The sequence below is a fragment of the Carassius auratus genome, chromosome 38, assembly GCF_003368295.1.
Source record: "Carassius auratus strain Wakin chromosome 38, ASM336829v1, whole genome shotgun sequence".
Classification (NCBI taxonomy): Eukaryota; Metazoa; Chordata; class Actinopteri; order Cypriniformes; family Cyprinidae; genus Carassius; species Carassius auratus.
The window spans coordinates 5,735,940-5,761,854 of NC_039280.1; the positions used below are offsets into that span (position 1 = coordinate 5,735,940).

General features: G+C 36.6%; 2 protein-coding genes across 7 annotated transcripts in view; one reads left to right on the plus strand and one right to left on the minus strand.

The window, feature by feature from the left end:
* slx4ip (SLX4 interacting protein) overlaps nt 1–19,644 on the minus strand; it is a 44,995-nt gene extending 25,351 nt beyond the window's left edge. Inside the window, exons 1-4 of one of the 6 annotated variants that reach the window (XM_026223592.1) lie at nt 19,374–19,644; nt 19,178–19,216; nt 9,168–9,257; nt 8,723–8,829 (exon numbers count right to left, since the gene is read on the minus strand). In XM_026223592.1, the coding sequence (XP_026079377.1) occupies nt 8,723–8,829; nt 9,168–9,199 (139 nt within the window). In that variant the 5' untranslated portion in view covers nt 9,200–9,257; nt 19,178–19,216; nt 19,374–19,644. Of the gene's footprint in view, nt 1–8,722; nt 8,850–9,167; nt 9,258–19,177; nt 19,279–19,373 lie in introns of all 6 variants that reach the window. The other 5 variants (XM_026223589.1, XM_026223588.1, XM_026223593.1 and 2 more) reach the window with 5 other exon arrangements.
* A 217-nt stretch (nt 19,645–19,861) lies between these two features.
* Nucleotides 19,862–25,402, plus strand: LOC113057511 (McKusick-Kaufman/Bardet-Biedl syndromes putative chaperonin). The gene is given in 7 exon segments (XM_074559856.1): nt 19,862–20,696; nt 20,698–21,019; nt 22,497–22,533; nt 22,871–23,052; nt 23,651–23,761; nt 25,006–25,082; nt 25,084–25,402. Coding segments are annotated over 7 exon segments (1,440 nt in total). The 5' UTR covers nt 19,862–20,304.
* The last annotated feature ends 513 nt before the right edge of the window (nt 25,403–25,915 follow it).

The window sequence follows — 25,915 nt, forward strand, 5'->3', positions numbered from 1 at the left end:
ATATTGAAATCTTCTAACATTTTTTTTTATTATTTTTTTTACTTCTAGTTTATTTTTTTGGTCTCTCACAGTTGTGTTTCCACATTTAGCAGAAGTGAGAGAAAGGTGTTACGTTTAATGAGGTTTTAAATATGCATATTTTTCTTGCAAAAACACATAGATTTGCTACAGGTTGCCTTTATTTACCCCCCGGAGCCATGTGAGGCATGTTTTAATATGTATATATTTATAAATATATCCATATTAATAAATATATTTAATATGCACTTTATTTGACTTGGAATGCTGAACAAAAAAAACACGCTCATGCCATTATAAAGCTTGGAAGTGCAAAAGGAATTTTTTATATATAACTTGGTTTGGACTTGTCTGAGAGAAGAAATTCATACACACATAGGATGCCTTGAGGGTGAGTAAAACATGGACTTATATTCATTCTTGAAATTTTTCATTCGTCTCATACATGTAGGAAAAAAGGCATTACATGCAAATTTTTACGGTGTAACATGTAAATACATAAGCCTAGTCGCCAGTGGCGACCTCAGCAAAAACTTCACTCACAATTTCCCTCATCTGCTAAATGATTAAATGTAATGTAAATGCAATTTAATATTTTTTGGTAGAAAATGCTACTGTTTTAGTCACAGTTTGGAGCCCTGCAAAGCTGCATTTATTTAAAAAAAAATATAGTAAAGCTCAAAAATGTTTTTGCCAGGCTCTCAGGCAGATTTAAAAGGAAGAAGAGTGCATATTGCATGAGGACAGTAGTTTTAACAGTTATCGAAGATGTACTGTAAACAAAACAAATAGTACCAGGATTTGTACTAGGGTCCTGGCGTGTTACATTGCAATGTTGTGGATAAATGTCAGTGAGGCTTTAATGCATAACCACAGAGTCATATTGCAAATGATAATGGAGTCCTCAGTGTGTCAAGTTTTAGTCCATCAAAATCATTGCTAGTACCAAAATTTGATGCACCAATTCACGCACAATCAATTTCACACAAATGACTGGCATTCCAAACTGAAAGAATACAAAGTGAGTCATTCATTAAGGTCTCAATTTGTGTTCGTTCACTTGAAACTGGGTCGCTTTCATTTATTGCCAGATTGATCTTTTAATTAATGGGCTTTCTCAGTAAAAGAACCCCTGGAAAAATGACATGAGAGTTAAGAGAGTTAAGAAAAAAAAACAAGCTTCTCTATAAAGGGGCTGTAGGGAATTCTTTCTTTAAAAAAGGGGAGTAATCAGGAAGGGGTGCAAACAGTATGCTGTTCATCTCACTCCAAACATCATTATTTCTTAAAAAGGAGGAAAAGTCAGTGAGAAACCTTATTTTTGCCCTTTTCAGGGCAGATATGCTCCTACAAATGTCTACATAAAACAACGCTATTCGCTGTCTTCCAGCAGAAAACATTTCCTTGGTTAGTGTGCCAAGAGTCCGGCTCGTGCTTGCACCAAGCCAAGACATTTGGTGGGAAAAGTTCCCCCTTTCCCGCCCTCTCTAAAGCATAAATAAATCAACTCACTATGAGCTAATGGGGAAGCATAAGGTAGCCAGTCAGGGAGAAGCTACAAGGGCTAACATTTGGAAAATGGCCTTGCAGCCGAGAGCAGACTGCTCAGGAAATGTGTCGGCATGTGACACACTTGCTGGATGTGATAAATGTGACAAGCATGCATAAAACGTCACACACAGGTTGACAATAGACACAATCTGCTGGGAATGAACACAAAACACCATGCTTGATGCATGTATGATGAAACCATGGAGATTTAAGTATGCCAACACATAAAAGAGAGGGAGAAAAGTATCTGGTGTGTGAGTGAGTTCACACAAAAGGATCTGGAGAGCGTTAATAGCTGTTGATAGCCGACAGCTGGAGTGGTCACATGTTCTAGGACTGGGAAATCGCAGAACTCTTTGGGTATGTTCCAATCGCTGAAAGTGTGCTGCAAATTGGACTTTACAAGGCATTCAGTCAATTTAATTGGAATTACAAATCACATGGAGCATATATGCCTAGTATGACTGAGAAAATTAACCAAATAATATGTATTATTATATAAAATGTCACAAATATTTTTCATTACCGGTATTTATTATATATAATGCAATAAATCCATTATATCAATATGAAAGTTTTTTTTTTCATATTGAAACGGATGAAAATACACAACATATTAGGTTGATCCACATGACAGCCTCTTAACTTGGTCAATACTAATCTTATATACAGGCACAGTACTAAAAATACATTCATCAGTCATCACTTGCTAAATTAATTCCACGGGTCATCTTGTTAATGCTATGTATTAATTATAGCAAAAAAATTACATTTCATCATGATCAAGAACATGAACAAAATCACATTAGCCCACAGAAATTCCAAAATGACATTCCCCTTATCTTCAACTTCCAAAAGTGCATTCATCTTTGCCATGTTACATTCATTCAGAGACTAGTGCTATGTGTGCTGTATTAAGAAAAACATAAATGGCATTAATAATAACACGAACACAGACAAGCTACGCAATATCGCATTCATAATCGAATGTGATTCATCTAATGAACGCAATGTAGTGTAGCTTGTCAGTGATCTACAGCTCTGTGTATTGCATTTGAATAATTTCCATCTGAAAGCACGAGACGGAGATTTACCGATACTATTAATCACAGTACTGGCTTTACTGATGAGATGCACATAACAACCAGATGCGATTTGTCATTAAGCCCTTGTTTTTGATCACAAAGTACAAAGTAGATGATAAAAACTAGGATGCCGGTTGTATTCAAAGCGCTAACATTACTGTTTAGAGTGTGTGGAATGGTGCGCTGTGATTGGTAGAGCAGATATATCACATTCTGCAAAAAAGGGAGACTGGCGTTTGTCAAGTTTGGGGAAAAAAAAAGGAGAAAACATGACCTAATAAGTCTGCAAATATTCCATTTCGACTTTTTAATACCGACCAGATACAATACTGATTCACTGACTTTTTTTTTTTTAAATAGCATTTATCATGTTTTGGAACCAAACTCTAAATATATAAATGTATATAAATTATAATTATAAATAATATAAATTAGTGCTGTCAAACACATTAATCACATCCAAAATAAAACTTTGTTTGCATAATATATGTGCATGTACTCTGTATGTTATACATAAATAAACACACGCATGTATACATTTCAGGTTATATTCATTTATTAAATATGTTTATATATAATATAAATAATATTAATATAAATATAGACATGTAAATACATGTAAATATTTCCGAAATATATACTGTAGCTGTGTGTATTAAAATAAATATACACACATATAAACAAAAACTTATTTTGGATTGGATTAATCGCGATTAATAATTTGACAGCACTATATATATATATATATATGAGCACTATATATATATATATATATATATATATATATATATATATATATATATATATATATATATATATATATATATACACACACACACACACACACACACACACACACGCATATAAATAAAATATAATTTTAGAATAAGACAAAATATACTTTTTTATTAATAAAGATGTTTTTTCTTAATAATAAATGTTATAATTTATGTGTATGTGTATGATGTTTATGTTTTTATTGTTACAATTTAAAAAAATATTTATATTTTTATATATTTTATATTTATTATTGTTATACCAAAGCTGAATTTTCCTCAGCCTTTACTCCAGTACTTAATGTCATATATATTCCAATAATAGACAAAAATGGGATATACTGGGATATACTGCATATCTGCTGGCTGATCACCGTGACGTGTATATCAACAGGTTAGTGTTTGACCTCTACACTGAGCACGTGACCCTTGTATGTATTTCCCAGTCACAGTCCAGCTCCATTTCCTGCCGGATGCATAAAAATACTTTAAATGTCTATGTTTATTGACACAAGTGAAGGAGACACACTGTCCATGCACACACCCTGTAAGTGTGTTTCATCATTAGTTATGCTGTCAGAGATAATGAGTCAGTCTTTCTGATATATTAGACAATAACCCTGTTCTCACCTGGCCCAAGGGCGAGACATTGCATTTCTCACAGCCGTTATATACACAGTGAGAAGTGATTCATGATGTGCTTGTCAGAATAACTAATGATATATCTGAAACTGATCTCTAATGAGAGGTGCAGGACACATACACCGTAACATAGGTGAAAGTTGAGTTAAGTCAATCTTTATCTGGGAAACCAGCTACTGACAGATCCTAAAACCCCCAATATCCAACGCCAGACTTTAAACAATTGACCTCATTGCTTTTTTATCTATCTTTTTTCTTTTTTACTTTTATCCTAGCAGCGAAAGGATAGGAGTAAAACAAGCAAAACTGCATGTAATAGTACCACTGAACAATAAGAGATGAGCACCTCTGCAGCAGTGCAGACGTGCCGTGAGAGGGGCAGCAACATCTACAGAGGAGAAATTTCTTTTTATGAGCTTAACTGCCCTTTAATCTAACTCTCTCAGCGGGACCTGGCTCATGCAGTGAGTCAGCCTTTTACAGGCTTTAAGTGCTACCTGTGCAAAAAGAACCACCCCCTTTAAGGTCCCAGTACATTTCAAGAGAAATCGAAGTATGACGGGCGTGATGTCATTTCGAACTAAATCTGGCCAGTTCATAAGAATTATGTGTTTTGGCAATTTTATTGTATTTTGTTTTGTACTGTAAAACTTACTGTGTCTACATAGGATGCGAGCACTGTGAGGCAGCTAAAGACAATAAACCCCATTTTAATCCGAGATCCTGTGGATGCACTAGATCAGTGGTTCCCAAATCTGTCCTGGAGTACCCCCAACATTGCACGTTTTCTTTGTCTCCCTAATCAAACACACCTGATTCAACTCATCGGCTCATTATCACATGGGTTAATGAGCTGATGAGTTGAATCAGATGTGTTTGATAAGAACTCAAAAACGAAATGAAATCCGTGAACACTTGTGAATACAATAAACATTTATTAAACTGTCTGTGTGATATGCTTGAAGTGTTTTATATATGGATTTTATTGTAGCCAAGTAAAGTATTAGCGTTAATTTGAGAGGCTTAATTGATTAAATATGTTTTTGGCTACTCGCTGTCGGCTCGGCTGTTTAACGTTAATCATCATTTAAAAAAAAAAATGCTCCATTTTTCTAAATTAACTTGATAAAGAAACGAAAAGAAACATAACACAAAACTGCCACCTTTTTTAATTGTTGCAAATAGGACAGGCTCCCGCTGTGTAATAAAATAAATAAATAAAAACACGTGCTTGTATCGGACTCGGGCTGATAATTCTGATGAGCTGTCAGACACGGGTCGGGCTAGGGCCTGAGCGTCTCAGGCCAGGGCTGGGCTCGGGCCTAGATTTGAGGCCCGTGCAGGGCTCTAAAATGCAACATGACTACAGTCACATCTGGTGCAGACTAGGGCTGAACCAGAATATTAGATTATTCAAATATTTGTTCAGTGGGTTGGCTTCGATTTTAAATTTTGAGATTCTAATAATCTTTAATAAACCTGGCATCCCCCATCTTCGTTCGCTCTTGAATATAGCCGAACAGTTCTAAGGAGATGTATTTCAAAGTGACATGTATTACAGATTTATTTCCAAGTGAGCCTGGTACGGCGCGGCATGATTACAAACCATTTTCGGCCCGGAATTCTCCGTGCTGTTAGAGTGCATGTGCATGACGTCGTCACTCCGGTACCTGGCTACCTTTTTCCATAGCTGGCTAAAGGCCCGTTCACACCAAGCACGATAACTATAAAGATAACGATAAAGATATAGTTCTAAAAATCGTTCTCAATATTAAAGAATAGCGGAGTCCACACGGCAACTATAATGATAAAGGCACAGAGAAACGATATCGTTGGAATCACTTTGAGAACAATTTTTTTTCTGATGAACGATAAAAACATTGCCAACCAACCAAGATCAATCCTGCTGTAATGAGCTCTAGAATTTAAAGCAGAAGACGCGTGTCCGCTTAGAATACACAGACAATATCGTTCGCTGGTGTGGACGCTAATATCGTTATCTTTATAGTTATCGTTCTTGGTGTGAATGGGCCATAAGCGGAAGCGTGCAATTGGATGCCTGCAAATGTTTGTGGAGGAAACATCTGTGCGTATTACTGACCTGTCGTTGCCTTATATCACACTTGCGTTACCAAGGCAACAACCAACACATTTGTATTGCATTCCAAAGAGCTCCGTTATCAGCATGGAATGGAACAGTTAAGCAAAGAGAACTGTTCGGCCCGATAGTGGAAAAGCGGCTTATGAACGCACAAGAGTGAACAACATGAATGACATGATTCAGTTCATTTGGAAAACAAAAATGCAGAAGACCTCAGCTCTGTGGGAGCACTTTAAATTGAGTGAGGACAAGAAAGGCAGTGTGCCAGATATATAACTGGCCTACAACAACAGCACATCAAGTTTGAAAAATCACCCGAGTTCTGCAAGTAGTACGCTTGTAGTATATTGGTGTAAAAAAAACGAGCTGGTTTTATCCGCCATGTTAATCAGTCATTTTACACATGATAAAAACGTGCATTTAATTTGCTTGGAAAATACTTGTGAATACGGCAGCCATAAAAAAAAAAAAAGTACATTTATGGACAGTAGCCCAGCCTAATAATAATTTGTCTATATTAAAAGTATTGCTCTTAACAGACCTGTGTGTTTTGTATCACTAGTGCAGTGTCCGTTCTTGGAGCATACAAGCCCTACTCGCATGAGGCAAGCCGCTTCCGGGTCGTGATGTTCTGTAGTTTATTAAAAGGTGATTAAATCTAATAATAAGAATTCAAAAACTCAATGAAATCCACATCGAATTATCAAATCAAATTCAGAGCTCATAGGTCTCTATTTTAACGATCAAATCGCACGGCACAGGTGCACTCAGGGCGTGTCCAAATCCACTTTTGCTAGTTTAACAACGGATAAATGGTCGGAACGCACAAACGCATAGTCTAGATGGGTTGTCCCTATTCTCTTAATGAGTAATGGGTGTTTTTTGGGCGTAACGTGCAAAAAACCAATCAGAATCTTCCATTCTCTTTAAGAGCCAGTTACACCCGTGCCATGATGGATTTGCAATTTTTTTTATTCATATTTTTGAAATTTGAAATCATTTGACAATGGATTAAAAAATAAATGTGTAAAATAAACCTACTTTAGATGACAAAGTATTTTTCACAAATAAATAAATATTTAATAAAAATATAATTAAAAAGTAGGCTATATATCCACTGTAACCAACAGGGAACTCCGTATTATGGGAAGTTTGTGTGCATTTTACATACAGCGCACAGTGAAAATGACATAAATATGACAGTGGGCAAATGCATATAGTGCAGCATAATTTGAAACCACGTTTAAAGTTTAAAGCATTCAATTAACACAGACCGACCTTCACACAGAGAACATGCGATCATGATGGTTAAAAATGAACAGTTCACATTAGTCATTTAAAGATTTGTTTAAATGAAATAATTGCTTAATGCTGATGGCAAACGAGAAGGTATTATAACTAATAATATTAAAGCAATCATTATAATACTTTTTGTATTCATTAATTCCTATGTTTAACCGTTATATCTGATTATTAGACAGACTTCTATTCATATTTGACAGAACTTTTAACAACAACAGTAAACAAGAGAGAGTGTGAGTGATCAGGTGCTGCCTTTCTCAGCGCTGTCAAAATAAAAGCCTGGTGCCTGGTGCCCATCAGCCAAGCAAAATAACTTATTGACTCATGTCGATATTTGAAAAATGCCAAATATTAGTCGTTATATCAGCCATGGCGATATATCGGACGACCACTAGTCAACATACATTGAATCACATTTTAGTTAAAACACAATAAGTCAATGAAAAACAAATGTGGCTTGCATGTATGCTGTAGAAAAGCAAGTCAAACACATTTACCACATCTCTGTGGGGGTGGTGAAGACACTCCTGGGGAGTGCTACCTAGTCTAAACTAGTTTTTATTCTTGCTGGCATGTAAGTATAGCCTCACTTTCTCCACTTTGTTTTGAAATCTGTGTAAACCATGTACAGAGTGCTCAAGCTGTAAAGCAGTGTTACATGTCTCATGTTTATGAAGGATAGATCGTTTCTAAAGTAGGTTGTGAAGGAAAGACAGGTCTTCACTTGCAGCTTGATCATGGGTAATTATATATATTTCAATAGCCTATAGCAAATTGTCAAATATGCAGGTGTAACAGATATTTCCTATCTTGACACGTACATTCGGTATTGTATTGGAAGAGTACAGTGGTATTTGTGGTTCAAATGGGTACTACATAAATCAGTATAGTTAAACATTAGTAGACATCAATGAACCTAAGGGATGGGTGTGTACTTCATCATCTTCTGAACACATCACAATGGCATAAACAAAATGATGCAGTTAGATATCTAACATTTCCAAACAGCAAGAACTCTAGAAAATAAATGCTATGAAATGCTGCCTATTTATGCAGGTAATTATTCCTACAATACGTGAGAAATAGTATGCGAAATGAGTAGTATGTCCGAATTCATAGTATTCATAAAACATTAGGTGAACAGTACCCAGATGACCTATTAATTCCGGCTAGATTCTAAAATGTGCATCAGATTAGCACTATAAAATTCCCCATGAGGCAGTATGCAGAGCTCATGTGTGCTATACCTTCAAGGCAGAGCGGGGCGGTCAGGGTGAGATCCTTCCTCAGTTTGGGCTGGATCTTCTGGTATCTGGCCTCTTGAAATTGCCTCACCCTCAGCTCCAATGCATCTCTAATCAGAGAGACAACTTCCTGTGCATAAAAACATTTTGCACACATATTTGCAATCTTGAAAACAAAGACAAACCTCACAAGGTGACATTCGTCCTAAACTTTTTATATGGAGCTCAAATTTAACTAGACGTTCTGCATGTAGAGTAAAACCTGGGAGGGAAAATCATTCAAAGCCTTTCGGCTGCGTGGGCCAATGAAAACATATATCTTATAAAAGCAGGAGGAGGATGGGGGATCCCCAAGAGTAGATTCAAGTTCCAGATTCTTGCATTATCAGTCTACTGAAGTGTAAGAGGACATACACAAACAAACAGAAACACACCCTCATTCCCATACCTTCCTGTGCTCTGGAGTGAACCAGCTGGCATTGTCTTGACCGCCTAAGGGCAGTATGTGAAGATCCACTAGCACGGCAAAATTCCCACACTTTGAGAGAGAAAGAGAGAGAGATGGGGGGGCTTAAACACAACAAAAAGAAGTCATCACTGAGCTGATTGAATGACACCTTCAAATCCATTGCTGAAGGCAAGTCACTCCATCCCCTTCCTCTTTTCTTTGTGCATCTGCTTCCCCCCTCTCTGCACACCAGTTTTACAAGCTTTGTAAACGCACCTCATTAGCATTATGTCAGTAACCAGATACACTTGATCTCAAAGACGGTGGTGTTAAAACCAAAGCCGTGTGGAGGACTGCACAGCAAAGGATTTGCAGCTTGAGGAAATGCCTTACCAAAGGATGTCCTCGCTAACCTGTAAGTTTATGGAAATGTAACAAGAAGAGGGCCAGATTCGGGGGAGGCTGCAGAACTTTATGCAAAGATTGGGATTCTTGGAGCGCTGTGTCAGCACGTCAGGGACAATAAGTCACGGTGGAGTAGGAGAGCCAGAGCCGTCGCGGCCATTTAAGCAATCGTTACATCTCCGCTCCACACCAGCCTGATTATGTTTTACACATGAGCGCAAGACCAGCCCTGTCACTGTGCTTCAGTCCACTCACACAGGCCTTTCCAGGACCACCCGCAAGAGGCCAGAGAGGAGCAGGCGCTGAAGCATGTCAACACCTGAGCTCAAAGCAAATGTGGACGCAAACTTGATTGACGCTAGGGGCAACGAGCTGATGACATAAGAGGGGAGCAGACCAGAAGAAATTCCCCTTTTCAAGACACAGTCCAGAACACATTCTAGAGCACTTCCAGAGTGCCTGATAAAACACAAGTGAGTGAATGAGTGAGTGTGCATTTTAGTAGGCCCTGGAGAAGTCCTAAAGTGGCCCGGGCCAGGCAGTAATGTTCTGGGTTCTCCAAGGCCAGCTGGGAAGGGATGGTGTGAGAGTGAATTAGAAGGGTGTGTTGGGTAAAGCCCATTGTTCAGCAACGCTCTCTGGCTACACTCATACACTCTTTAAATCTCCTCTGTCTCTTTCTCTCTCGTCCAATAAGCAATGATTTAGGCCTCCCCATACCAGAGGAATCTACAGCGACTGAGTAAATAAAACGTCTCCAGCATTCTCGTTTGGCTTCTAACCTCTGAATTCATCTCCAGTCAAGCAGGATTACGGCACGTTATTAGCACACAGACAGGCCAAATCTTGCTGCCAAATAGCTTTGTTTTTGACATGAAAGCATATTTTCCTCTAATTGCTGCTTTGTGTACATGAGGGTTAGCTTGGTGGTGGCGCTGCTGAACTTGAGGGACAGGCTGCCCCCTTGTGTTAGACTATCGAAGTCTTTTTTTAAGGATAAGTGGTTATATATAAGTGGTGACACATGAAACAGCTGTGTTAGGATCTGTGTCAAGGTTATTTTAATTTCATTGAGATCATTACAGATACATTCATTCCATCATCCATGACAAATCACATCCGATGAGGCATTTGAAGGCAAGAAAGAGTTAATACATTGCAGGGAAGCAGAGACAAAAGCTAAAAGAAGAAACAGAGGCATCCTTATGTATGTGTGTATGTGGAGGACAGCAGATCCTTTAGAAAACACTGGGTGGCTTTCTCTACAAGTCTTTGTGATGTGGCCATTCTGCGACTGACCAGTGGTTTCGGCTGACTGCCTTCCACTATTACCATGGCGTGGGAAAGCATTGGAAGCGATGGATGGGAACTGTCAATCAGGCGGTGAAAAGGAACTCGAATGTGTCTTCGTATGTTGCCTCTGGAACCACTACGTTATCGCATGCTGTTTGGTTTTCTCCACTTTCTTTTCAAAATCTGAAATATGCCATTACAGAAGGCTGTAGGAATGTTCCCAGTGTTAGAGAGGCATGTTCACTCTGCTTTTCCAGGCCCTGTGTGACTATAGGACAGGGAGAAGCAGTAAACTGGATTTGCCAAATATGGTATGTCTTGTCTTTAAACGTGCAGTTAACATGAGATAATTAGGCTGACAAGGGCTGGTTCATGAAAGATTAGTGCAATTGGTGATACAATTGTGTTATTTTTTTTTTTGTGCATTTCTACTTCCTACAGTGCACAAAATGTATTTATTGTCCATACAGTAAAATTCTGGGGTCTGATGTTGCTTCGGACCTCCTGACTTTTGTTGCATGAGCAATGAAATACAGTTAAAACAAGTAAGTGAGCACATGTTGACAGAATTGTCATTTGTGGGTGAACAATCCCTTGAATGAGGAAACTGAAAGATGCCTGTTTGATTGGATGGAAGAGTCAGGCCTAAGCCTCACCAAGCTTTTGTACATTTAACAACCATCATGTTTGCATGAAAACAAGCAAGTTAAACAATGTTGCATAACCAAACAATAAAAAAGATCTACAGATCTGGATTCATATTTGTTGAGATTTGTTGAGTCTCAATATTGTTTAGCTGCAAAACTTCACAATAACAAATACTATGGCCATCCAAAGTCTATTATGCCAGTTAACAAGAAAATTATTGGCTGTATTTGCAAGGATCGGTATTAAAAGATACGTTTTGCAACGGTCACTTTTGCTATGGTTTTGTTGAATGTCTAACCAAAATTCCTTCCAGGAAAAAAAAATAAAATTAACTGTCAGAAAACAGCTGAACCAAAAGGTGATCTCTGACCTTAGCCTCTACACCACCTCTGTTAAACTATTCCTCGGTGGATAAATGATATTTCTCAGAAATTTAATCTAGGTTTGTTTGCGGAGTTACTTTTTCATGCACTAGTTTATTTTCATTCATGTGTGATTTATTAGTTTGCAATGGTTTTAACAAATACTTCACTGTTGTGCAATGAAAGTCTTGACAGCTCTTTGTCAAATTCTAGAGGAAGAGTGATACAGGAAACCCTTTCAGATAGGATCATACAAGGTTTTCTTAGTCTTCACCATATAAATGATTGTCTATACATCTTGAGGCAAAGAACCTCTTTCTTTTTCTATATCCTTTTGTTTGTTGATCCTTGTTGAATATACCTGAGGTTTCCGGTGGGTCAATAACCTCCTGATTAAGCTTGTTCTTACCTTTCACTCTTTATCAGATCAGCATGGCCTGCCAAAAACACACAACAAAGGCCCTGAAGCCAAACAAACAATAAAACAGAACTGTACCAAATCAGCCCCCGCCTCTCTGACCGAAGTCCACAGCTAAGCCGTGCTATTTTCTACTCCCAAACGCTAAGAAAACACATGAGGAAACTGAGTCACTTTCGGCTTTTTGGATTCCTGGCTCTGCTCTAAATCACTTGCAGTTCCCAAGATGCTCCCCTTTTACCTTTGCTTATCAGTTTCACCCTCCCTAACTGCGCTTTCTCCTGCCCTCACTCTCTGATTAGTGTCAGGCAGTCGGCCCAGGAGCATTTGTGAAGCAGTTGCCTGTTCGCCACCACACCTCCCTGCGCTTTTACCATTGCAATCGCTGCTGTGAGAACCAGACCCCCTTTCTCTGCACTTACCTCCGGGGCTAACATTAACCAGCCACAGATGTTTATGCGGGGAGAGAGAGAGAGAGAGAGAGAAAGAGAATAAGAAACAGAGGGCAGCAGAAGCAGTCTCACTCAATAAAACTCCCCCCTTCGTCTAGCTCTATCTTTGTCTTTGTAAGAGCGTCGCAGGTCGACGAACAGTCTCCGGAGCCTGAGGGAATTCTTTAGATGGGTGTTGCATTTTAAAAGTTTAAATCTTTGGTCTTGACTTGCTGATTTTGTATGGCGTGAGTCATTTGGCGTTCCCTCAAGAGGGTCAACATTAGCGCTGTCAATCTTAAACAACAAGAGAGTTATAATTATAATAAAGAACACAAACAAGTTTAACTAGATTTTTAAATGCAAAACTCAAGAGCTATGAAACTAGTGCGATTTGGGTCATTGCCAGGATGTTGCTATGGGGTTGCTAAAGTGTTCTGTGAGGGTTTCTTTAGATAAGGCTCATGCCCCTTGTTCAATAAAAACCTATGATACTTACATTCTATAAGCCAAATGAGACTTACAGTCATGCAAAACAAACTTGGCAAGTTAACTGAAATACTAAAAACGTGACTGACAACTTAAGATTTGCAACAATAAATTAAAAATGACACTACAACAATTATTTTGTTAGAATATACAGGGAAGAAATAGGGTGCTCAGGGTCAAAACACCATCAGAGTACCCACATATGACATTACAATAATGCAAAAAACATGAACTAAATAACATAAATAGTATGCAACACAAAAAAACCCTGGTGTACGATACTAAAAAGTAACTGTTTTTGGCTCTAAACGATATGGTTATAATTTTTACTCATGAAATCCATACATTTTTTGTACAGTGATACAAAAAAAAAAAATTCTATAAAGGTACAGTATGTGGTTTTGTTAGATATCATCTCACGAGGTGGAGTTCTTAAATTACATAGTGTGTGTGCTGGTGTTTACTGCATGCAACAATGAACACAACAAGAGTTGTGATGTCTGGTTTATAAACAAATGATTACTCTTTTAATGAACAGTTTAAACAGATCCCCAGAATATTCAGAATTTATTATCAGTTTGAATTAAACTCACACAGCCTTAAATCAGAGGCATTACTCGAAATGGACTCCCTCCCACACTTAACCAAAAGTCATTTTTTTGGCTATCTAGTTCTAAACAAACCATTAGAGGGTTTTTTTTTTTTTTTTTTTTTTTGGTAATAAATTATGATTGTAGAAAAAAAAGACAATTATTTGGCAATTCTGTATGGTTTAACCAGATAAGCCATTTGGTAAATTAAAGCAATTTGTTCAAAAGCCAATTTTTATTATAGGAACCAAACAAATCCCTAATCATTTTTAGTCTGGAGCCACTGCTTAGGGTCTGGGGTTTGACAACCTTCATACAAACCACTAATAAATCAGTGTGATTGTGACAAAGCTGGGATTTATTTCTAGGAACTCTGAAGTGCTCTCTTAGGTAATCTCTGGATGTTATCACACCTGAATGGAATTGTGTTCTTTCCGAAAAAAATCCGAAGTAAAATTCCAACAGCACGAACAGGCAGGAATATACGGTGACGCATTGCTGCCACACACATTTTTTTTTTTCCACTCACTTATGTCGTAATAACGAGATGTTATGTCGTTTTGACGTTATCTTTTCTCGTTAAAATGACATCTTTTCTCGTAATAACTAGATGTTTTCTCGTTAAAACTACATCTTTTCTCGTAATAACGAGATGTTATGTGGTTAAAACTACATATTTTTCTTGTAATAATGACATGTCATAAAATCGATATGTTTGCCTGTTGTTTTAGATCATACATTCAAATAAAGAGATATTAAGCAGAGAGTCGATTAGGGCTGCTCCGATCACGATCGGCCGATCGTTAATGCGCATCTCGTCAGTAAAGCCGGTTCTCTAATCAGCGGTAAATTCCCTCAGGTGCGTGATTTCACATAGAGCAGCTGTGAAGAAGATGCGCAAATAAATGCTGAAAATGAAGTGGATTTGCGCATCTTATCAGTTAACAACGCCTCTGTGTAGTAACAGCTGCTCTATGTGAAATCACACACCTGAGGGAATTTACTGCTGATTAGAGAACCGGCTTTACTGACGAGATGCGCATAACGATCGGCTGATCGTGATTGGAGCAGCCCTAGAGTCGATTATTCAAAAATAACTGTTTTGATCTGATCATAGCCTAAAGAGTCATGGGTCTTGGATATCACTATATTGTAGACAAATTGGAAATTAATCCTAATAAACATGCCGCTAAAATTAAAACCATTACATTAAAATACATTTAAAACAGTGTAGTATTTAAATAATTTCAACAGCGTGCAGATCCTCGTTTATGTCAGACTGTGACAACAGCAGTGCGGACTCATCGCTCGTATAATGTACCATCTAAAATAACGGGAAAACATAGATTTATGACATGATATGTCGTTATTACAAGAAAAATATGTAGTTTTAACAAGAAAACATCTCGTAATTACGAGAAAAGATGTTGTTTTAACGAGAAAACATCTTGTAATTACAAGAAAAGATGTTGTTTTAATGAGAAAATATGTCGTTATTACAAGAAAAGATGACGTTAAAGTGACATAACATCTCATTATTACGACATAAGTGAGTGGAGAAAATAATGTGTGTTTGGCAGCAATATGTCACTGTAGGAATATCACCTGGCAAAGCTCTACAAACAATTGAACAATATCAGAAAGATCCCAAAAATTCTAGTAAAAAGGATGTACCGGGAGAAAATCCAAACAACCATCCCTCCACTTCCTTACAATGTAATTTAACTGTAGTTTACAGAACTACTGCTAAACTACCTACAATATGTTTGTAAACCTAAACATCTGCAGTAATAAATGAACTGAAAGATATTGGACATTATCTAAAAAGACAATATGTAAGAATTCTATGACATCCTCCCATTTCTGTTAAGCTACATCCATCTCAGTTTTCCCTTTGCGTTTCAGAAATGACAACATATTTCCTTGATTTCGATGACAGTAACAGGATGCTCGGAGGTCCAAGTGTGTGGTCCATATCTACCAGGGAAGTCGACCTAGCACATAAACCAGAGCCAAGACATCTGTCATACAACCCAGCACTTAACGTTCATACTCAAAAACAAGAATCACACTCTCCCATCATCTCCTACACCAGATGGGTATAACAGCAGAGTGGCGTGGCAGGTCTTGTGTAAATATTCAGTGTCTTCTGAGGCGTTAAGGAATAAAAAGTCAGGGCCTCGACTTGTAGCATGAGTCAACTTACGTGGGAGTATCTTCATCGCCTACAATAACTGCACTTCACAGTGGAAACATGACATCCAGCTTAATGTTGCTGTGTCAAGCTTGTCAGGGTCTTCAAACAATGACTCTACAAATCACTTACACAAGTGTTTTACCTGTATTTTGTATTAGGGCAGTTGTCATAAAGGAATAGTTTGAAAATAAAAGTCTGCTGAAAATGTACTCAACATCAGGTGAAGTGAAAAAGTGAAAAGTTCATAAGGTTTCAAAAAGTGAAACTTTCAAAACTTTTCACAAAAAAAAATCCATCAATAAATTATTTTATCTTCTGTACACTGCAAAAAAATATATATATATCTTTTCAAGCTAAGATTTTTTGCCAAAATTTTCTAGACAAGTAAACAAAAAATATATATATTGTTTTCAGAATTGTTTGTCAAAATTAAGTGATTTGTTACTTGAATATAGCAAAATAATCTTCCAATGGGGTAAAATAAATAGTCTTAATTTCATACAGAAAACAAGATTATTTTGCTTACCCCATTGGCAGATTATTTAACTTGTTTCAAGCAAAAACTCACTTAATTTTTTTTTTCTGAAAACAAGACAATAATTTTTACTTGTCTATAAAAAAATATTTATATTTTGGCTGGAAACGAGACAAAAAAAAATCTAAGATTGAAAAGTATTTTTTTGCATTGTACAAAATACCAATCAATAATTCATTAAAACGCTTTCTCCAGTGGGAAAGGTCCCTCCTCTGTTGTCCTCTCACATCAAATCCACCAACACATTTGTTTAGAATTGTTTGGACTGTTTTTGCTTGTAAACAATGCTTGATATGCACTGTATATTTCACTCCTGATTCAGACAAGACAATGTTTTAGGTTTAAAGTTTAAAATGTCTTTGAATTTATTACCAAGATGTAGCTTTTCACTTTACAAGACATTAATTGATTGACTGGAATCATGTTGATTAATTATTGTGATGGTTTTATGAACTGTTTGGACTCTTATTCTGACGGCACGCATTTACTGCGGAGGATTCAATGGTGAGTAAGTGAGGTAATGCAAAATTTCTCCAAATCTATTCTGATGAACAAACAAACCCATCTACATGGTGGATTGCCTGAGTGGGAGTATATTTTCATTTTTGGGTGTATTCATCCTCATCCTGCATTTTATGCAATACTGTATAATGACTTTCATTGTGTGGACAAAAAGTTGAAACATTCTTCAAAACTTATTTTGTGTTCCACTGAAGAAAGAAAGCCATACACGTTTGGAACAACATGATCAGAATTTTCAGGTTTTCAACCTTCTTTGAAATCCCTTTCAGAGGGGATAAAATAAAATATTTTGATGACACAGGTCTTCTGTGCCGCTAGAACAATGTATTTAGCGCCGAAGCAAGGCTGAGAACTGGGCCAGCTGATGGTATTGTTTGCTTTCCAATTTTAAATGTCTCACTGTGGTCACAGTGTTGGGCATGACAGTTCCTTTCTCAGTGAGAGCAGCATATATAACAGTATCATTATGTGCCGACTGGGAGGGTGAATTTGGTGAGTGGCGCTCTCCCACAATGAAAAACAGAAAGACAGGAGAGATGATGAGTGAGAAAGACAGAACCAGAGAAATATGCAGCCAAAGTCTGGCACTAAACGCGGATGTGTGTGATCCACAGCAGCGTCCAGGAACAAGAGTTAAAGCCTTCGCTATATGAAACATCAACAAAGAAAGAAACCCAGGGCTTTTTAGCGCTTAATAGAAACATCTGACATGCATTAGCACTGACATTCATTCATTTGGCCTTTGGATGAATAGACAGGGCCGGTCCAGCATCTGTGCTGCTGAGAAACACGGAGGAGACATTCAGCTGGATAAATACATGCATGATTATAAAAACATCCAAATAGGATGCAATGTAAGAGAAGGAGACTGAGGTACGGAAAATATAATGCAACCCTAACATTCTGATGAAATCTGAAATGTTTTTTTTTTTTTTTGCATGAACTCTGACAAATTGCAGACTGAACAAGTAATGAGCACAAACGGAAAACAAGAAAAAGTTGGAGCTATGTTCTGTATACATAGTTTGTATACATCTACATATTGAATGCATCCAGACGGCTCAATGCTGTTGTAGCTACTATCCGAAGCATCTCATTGCTGAAGCGACCACCCCCTCTAGCGTTAGGAAAGTAAAGTACAAGTAGATTTTTTTCAACTGCACGAGATAATGTTCACTGCAGGAAAGATCCAGGAGGCAAGATTGAATCCGAATCCAAATCCATATACATATCCCTAAACTCTCCATCCCACTGGATTTGGATGTAACCTCGCCTCCTCGATCTTGTGTACTCCAGTGAGGAGCTACTGAACTGCTCTGAACATCGCTTTAAGCCTTGATCTTAAAGTCTCCATGCATTTTCTTAAGATTCCTTATAAATACAAATAGGTACACTACGATGCATAGAAATCCATTTCTGCCGCACAAGAAAAAAATCATGCAATCATATCATGGCATAGCATATCATGATTTCAAGTCACAATAATGACATAAAAGAGATGAAATTAGTCATAAATATGACAGAAATCATAATTATGACAAAGTGGAAATTATGAGACAAAAAGTCTAAATTATGAGACAAAGTAAAAATAAAAGATTAGATACATAAAAAAAAATAGATAAAAAGTTATATGACATAAAAGTTAATATTATAAAAGGTTAAATATTACAATTATGACAATATATCATGACTTATATATTTTACTTTTTAAGTAATTATTATAACATAAAAGGAATAAAAATAGATAAAGTTATCAATAAGACAGCTGTCATATGACATAAAACAAAAAGTAAAAATGCTCAGACAAAAAAAATAAAATAAACATTGATAACATTCAAAATTATTAGATAAAATGTCATAATAATGGCATAGAAGTCAACATGTCATAAAAGAAAGTCTCAAATGATGACATAAAAAGACGAAATTATTGGATTAAATCAATTACATAGAAGTCAATGTCATCCTACTTATGCCTTTTTATGTCATAGTTTTGATTTACCAAACCGGAAATGGCCTGGCATATTTAATATTCACAATTAAAAACAATGTCAACACAAAATACTACAGCAATGGCCACGTTTCTACAATCAACAGAAGAATAAATAAATATGTCCACGTACCTTGACTACAAATTTAGAAGTCTGCATTCTGATGAAACACTGCAAAATTTCGAAGAAAATGCGCTGAATATCCATCAACAAAAATAGTCACCATGTAATGACTTTAGAGAAACCCAGAAATATTTGTTATTGCTGAAAACAGGAACATGTGCATAAAGTAATGATGATGCCCAAATCCCTGGCGTGAAATACTCACGTGTTCGTGACAGATGCAGTTGGACTGAAGTTGTAGAAAATCAAAACACAATACAGGAAGGGATGGTAAAATAACGCTCACAGATGTTATTATGATATTCCCGGGTTGTATAGATATAATTGACAATACACATTCTACATTTCATTAAAACGACTCGAGCATAACAATAAAATAGTAACTATGAAAGACGCTTTAATATTTTCTCCCGCCGATGGTTTGAAACTTGCCCTGTCGCGTTAGGACCCCGGAGCGTGCAGTTGTCACGGAGACGCAGTCGGATGTAGGAGACTGTGTACTTTGCCAGACGACTGCGTTCGTTATTATTTCTTTTACTGTTATTCCACGTAAATTGCGAAACATCCGTGACAATATATAGCTAAACAAAATTAAAGTCACGTATTCGATTTATAATATAAGCTATTTAAAATCCAATAAGTGTTTCTGTTGTTAAATACTTTATAACTGGCATGTTTTGGTCAGCATATGGGAGCATGTGTCAATAAACGTAAATACAGTCTGCTTTGCTCTTACCGTTAGGTTTTAAGTTTCTAATGTTTTTCTTTCTTATATGTTTAGCTAGTTTAACAAAAATATTAACTTTGGGGTATGTAACGTTATGGGCCTCGTATGCTACATTTTACACGTCTCTTCACGTCTTATGAGATATTGTGTTTGTTTTGAATAGATATCAGCATCGATAACAAGTCATTTTCATGGCTATATTTGACCTTAACTTTTTGCGAAGTGAAATGCTAAACTTCAAATAAACGTTTCACAGTTATTATGCATGCAGTTTTCATGACCTGTATTACATAGAATATTTACGATACACTTGTAAAATGTTATTTGGTGATTGAAAATGAACTAGTGAAGAAAAAAAAGAAAAAAATGCATCAGTTAGAAGACCTATTATATAGCATTAACTTTATTAATGGATAAGTCTGAGCTGCCTTTCAAAATGATCTCGACCGCTGTTCAACATCACACCACACGGTACAATGACTCTGGGCTGTTTATGGGGATTCTGATGCTTAGACTTATAGAAAATAATTTAAAAAAATATAACCTCAGGACATTTGCAGCAGCCAAGGTTTATAAACATATTGTGGAAGAATGTAACATGTATCTTAAAGGAGACTCCTGTGGTTGTAAGGAGCCAGTAGACTTCACCAGCATGATCACGATCAAACCAGCCTGAACGTTGAATAGCAAGGAAACGCAGCATATCAGTTCACTGATCGCACAGGTCTTCCTGTATTCCATCCCTTGCAACTCTTCTGGTCTGACCTGCTTTGGAAGGACAGTCACCATTGGCATCGAGGGCTGTGAGCGATTCTTCTGTTTTCCCAGGACTGCTGGTGGATGTCCCTGAAATGCTTCAGACTGTGGATCTTAAGAGACTGGGACCTGCTCCATTTAAGGAAGTGGTTTTCAACGTATCACTGTCAGGTGATATTTCTGATCTTGAAGATGTGGTTTTAGAGATCCATAGAGGTGTGGACCCAGAGCGTGATCTCCTTCAGCAGCTCCTGAAGATCGGAGAACATGTTGTTAAGGACAAAATGAGATTATTTGCTTGCCAAAAAGTAGTGCATCCTATTCTGCAGGACTACTTAAGGAAACATGGAGTGGCAGTGATCGATTGAGCATTGCTCATGTATGAATTTTTTCCCATTTTTCAAATCTTGAAGGTTCCATGGGCCTCTTCTATGAACACTGATCTGTAGTTCTTTCCATAGATGTTTCTGTTGGATTCAAGTCAGGTGATTGGCTGGGCCATTCTAGTAGTTTTACTTTCTTTCTCTAAATCAAATAAGTGTTTCCTTGACTGTGCGTTTGGGATCATTGTCTTGCTGGAATGTCCACCCTTGTTTCATCATCCTGGTTGACGGCAGCAGATTCTTATTATTGTATTATTACTATATTCTCCCAGTATTTCACAGGCTTGTCTAAATGTTGTGCAGCAAACTTTAAACGAGCTTCAGATATACTTTTTCTTCAGCAATAGAGCCTTGCATGGAGAGTGTGCATACAGGCCATAGTGATTGAGTACATTACTTATTGTACTTATTTTCTTTGAAACAATTGAACATGCTAATTTCAGGTCTTTCTGAAGCCCTTCAAAACTGATCCTTGGCTCTTGGACAACTCTTCTGATAAGTATTTTCTCTCCTCTGTCAGAAATCTTGCGAGGAGCACCTGGTCAATACCGGTTTATGGTGAAATTATGTTCTTTCCACTTCTGGATTATGGTCTCAACAGTGCTAACTAGAGCATTCAGAAATATAGTAATTCTTATGTAACCAATGCCATCAGCATATTTTGCAACAATAAGATTTCTTAAATCAATGAAATGTTAATTGTGGGACAAATCGGTCATGAGACACCTTTTTATTTGCAATCAGCTGGGACTGAACCAACTAAAATAATTTCCACTGACTAGGGGCAGGATTGCTTTCTAATTACTGATAGAGTTCAGCTGGTGTCTTGGATTTCCATGCCTTTTTGCACCCCCCTTTCTTCTTGTGTTCAATACTTTTTCTTTATTACACAGAACTTAATTTCTGAACAGTTTTTGGTTTTTGCTTTCCTTGTACAGTATGTATGGATTACTTGGATTGTTATCGACATCTGGTGAAAATTTCATGTTAACAGCCCTTTCAGAAATAAATTTACAAAAAACAAAAATTTATAAAAATGTTGATGTGTTCAATACTTATTTTACCCTCTGTTTGTAATTAAAAAAAATAATTTAAACATTTTATACATAAAAATACAATTATTTTTGTCAGGGAAAATGCTGGCAGGAAAAATCTAAACTACAAAAAATATATATATTATTACTTTTTCAGTTAAGACACATTAAATTGTCAAATCAAAAGTGATAGTTAAAAACTAAACACATTTATAGTGTTACAAATGATTCCTATTTCAAGTAAATTCTCTTATTTTAAATTTTTTAAAAGTGTTTTACGATTTTCAAAGAAATTATTAAGCAGCACAACTGTTTCCACATTGATAATAAGAAATGTTTCAATAAAAAAAAAAAAAATGATAAGACTGAAAAAGTAGCAGCAAATCAGCATATTAGAATAATTACTGAAAGATGATGTAACACTGAAGACTGGAGTAATGATGTTGAAAAGCTTTGCCATCAAAGGTATAAATTATATTTAAAATATTTTTTAAATTGAAATTCTATTTCACAATATTACTGTTTTTACTGTGTTTTTGTTGACCCCAATATTTGAATGATATGTATGTATCTCATTTGTAAGTTGCTTTTGATAAAAGGGTCTGCTAAATGACTAAATCTAATGTATATTGTCTGTATGCATGTACTTATGATTGTTATTTATTTAAACCCACGCCTTTTTTTGGATTAATATGTAACATCATAATATACAGTATAACACCATATAGATACAATCGTATTGAAAAACAAGACAGGCTACATTCATAGAGGTTTCATTTTGGCTCTGTGTTTAATATTTCAGGTGCTCAGGCTGTCGCTTCTCTTTACACTTCAGTCCCGGCGGAAGCTTATGGGATTGTTAAAGGATTCTGTTCCCAGTCATGTGGATCCAGAGAGCTGCACCAGCTCCTTCCTTCTAAAGAAGCTGCTGTTAGCACCATGGTTCTCTGCCACAGATATGAAACTATGCTGGAAGAACTGAAAGTTTGTTAAATGTTAAGTCAGAGATGTTTATGTGTTAATTCACTCATTTTAATTATTTTCATTTAAATGCACCAATGTAATACTCTATATATTGATTAATTCAAACACACAATTTGAAATAATTCACCAAAATGAAGCTTACCAACTCTAATGGCATTTTGCTTCTAAAGTTTAAAACATCTGTTTTAATGCTTTTATACTCGAGTCATGAGACAAGGAAGAATCTAGACTAATGATACAGTCTTTAGGAAATTTAATGGGCAAATAAAAGCTGCATTAAAATCATCGGAATATTCACAATGCTTATTTTTACATCGACAGTAAAATCGGCACAGATAACTTGTGAATGTGCAATGTATTGCCCCGCTCTATTAATAATTCCTGTTTGTGCTGTCTTTGCAATCATGCTATTGAGTTTATTTTGGGTGCATTCTTCCTTCTCTTATAGATCTCCAAACTATTTATTTAGTTTCTTGAATTTTTAAGTCCCAATTTTCCAAACGACTTTTTCCAGATTTACTGGATTCCATTTCTTCATTCATATACTGCATTAATTCCCTCTTTCACTTCTCTCATATGATGAACATTTGTTGGACAGATGACATGCCAAAGGGCAGAACATGTGTTGCGACTGAATCTGAGGGAGCCCTACGCCCTGCTTGGAGGAGGCTGCACAGAGACGCTGCTGGCCACCCACATCAAACACATGGTTTTATATTTTACTGAGTTAAACGTCACATTCAATTGTATTTCTACAGTATTGATTATACTGTAAAGTTCCACTTGTCAGAATTTTATGAAAAGATTCATGCATTATTCATTGCTTTTTCAGAGGTATTTACTGTGGAATTTATTTTCAAAGCTTAACAAGTGCCACATTTCTACCTGACTAGATTTTTAAACCTTTCTAGTTTGCATGGGGAGCTATGACCAAACAAATCATCTTAACATTAAAATGCACGTCATTGGTGTACCTGTAATTTCTGCTATATATATATATATATTAGGGCTGTCAAAAATAGCGCGTTAACGGCGTTAATTAGTTGTTTGTTGTTAATTACGTCAAATTTTTTAACGCATTTCACGCATGCGCAGTGTGACAAATTATTCAGGTTAGGAAAGTCTCGTCGATCTCTGAATTCTCAAGATAATAAAAAACAGCGGCGAGTGCCGCGACGAAAACACCGAAGAAGCTTAAGGTTTTACCCCAGTTACTCTCAGATACATTCATGCCAAGCTCGATAAACAGAGACGACTTTGGTAGTTGATACGCTGGAGCTTCTTCCTGTTATAGCGTCCTGTGTTTCACACTGCGCATGCGCAGAACACATACATGCAATGCAGCGAAAATTACATCTGTTTGGGAAAGCATATGCATTTTACTTGGTTTTACTCTCACTTGAAGCCTTCAGAACGTGAAAATATCGATCCTAAAGTATTGTGGCAGAGCAAGTGCCCAGACAGAGTGCTGCTTATGTGATGGTGGTGCATGTTTGTGTTTCTGAGTTAATTCTTTCGAGTTTCAAATAATTTCATAGATATGTGGCTATATTTAACCACTGGTTCACCTAAAACTCTTACACTATCTGTAGTTAAATGGCATGGTTTGATATAGTGCTCAGGTAAATTTGAAGTAAATGTTAAACTTTTGAAATTCAGAAAAAAAGAACCACATATTGATGAATCAATACATGAAAATTATGTATCTGTGTCCTGTTATTTATCTTTTGGTATGCATTTCAGAAAAAAAAATGGTTAGGATTCAGGTGTAATTGCAAATAGTGATTAATCATGATTAATCCACTGAAAATTCTGATTAATTTGATTAAAGATTCTAATCATTTGACAGCCCTAATATATATATATATATATATATATATATATATATATATATATATATATATATATATATATATATATATATATATATATATATTGTCACTTACTTTACAGAATCAGTCCAAAGCCACAACAACAGCTGCAGCTCTGTGCGTCCCTCAGTCTGAGGTTCTCATGGCAGTCGAGGCATTCTGCAACTCTGCAATCTGTGGCTCTTTCCTTAGTGCTTGATGGACAGGACTGTCTCATTGACCTCATATATGCACATCGCTGGGTCCCAGATATATTCTCCAAATCCTGTGGCTGTGGCCTGGTGGAGGACAGATCCAACCTGGAGAAGACCCTTCTAAATACAGTTTACCACACTTTCTCTCCTGTTTCCCTGGAAAACACTGACAATCAGTCCAGAATATTAGATTAATTTTCTGCCAAGGTTAATGCTTTGAATGTGGCAGTCAAGATGGCTAATTTTGTTCTTGATGTAAAATATATAATTAAGGACAGCAATTGAATTTTGATGAATGAAGAGCTCTGTTTTGAATAAAGCTTGTAGGTTTGATGTATTTTAGAAATGACTTTTTCTTCAATGTGGTAACATACATGTTAAATATTACTTACATTAATCTACCAAAACCAAAATATGAGGAACACAGTGAGTTGGATACTGTCTCATTTCTTATATGATGCTGCAAGTGTCTCAATTAAATGCACTTTTTTCTAATATGAAAGGAGAAAAATCTGTCGTCATAAGAATTTTATGGTAGGTACATTTTCTCAGTTCACCTGTATTTGACAAGTATGACAAAATGTTAATTTTGAACCCTCCCTGAGTCATCTTCATTCTGCCATGTGCCTTTGAGAAAGGCACTTATCTCCAGGTACTGTAGCTCCGAGGCTAATGTTCCTGTAATTAGTGTACCGTAAGGATCTGCTAAATTGCCACATAGAAGAATCTACTCTGAAGGAAATTATGTATTGTAAGATAGAAGAATGGTTGTGTATTTTGTGTAGACACACAATGTGT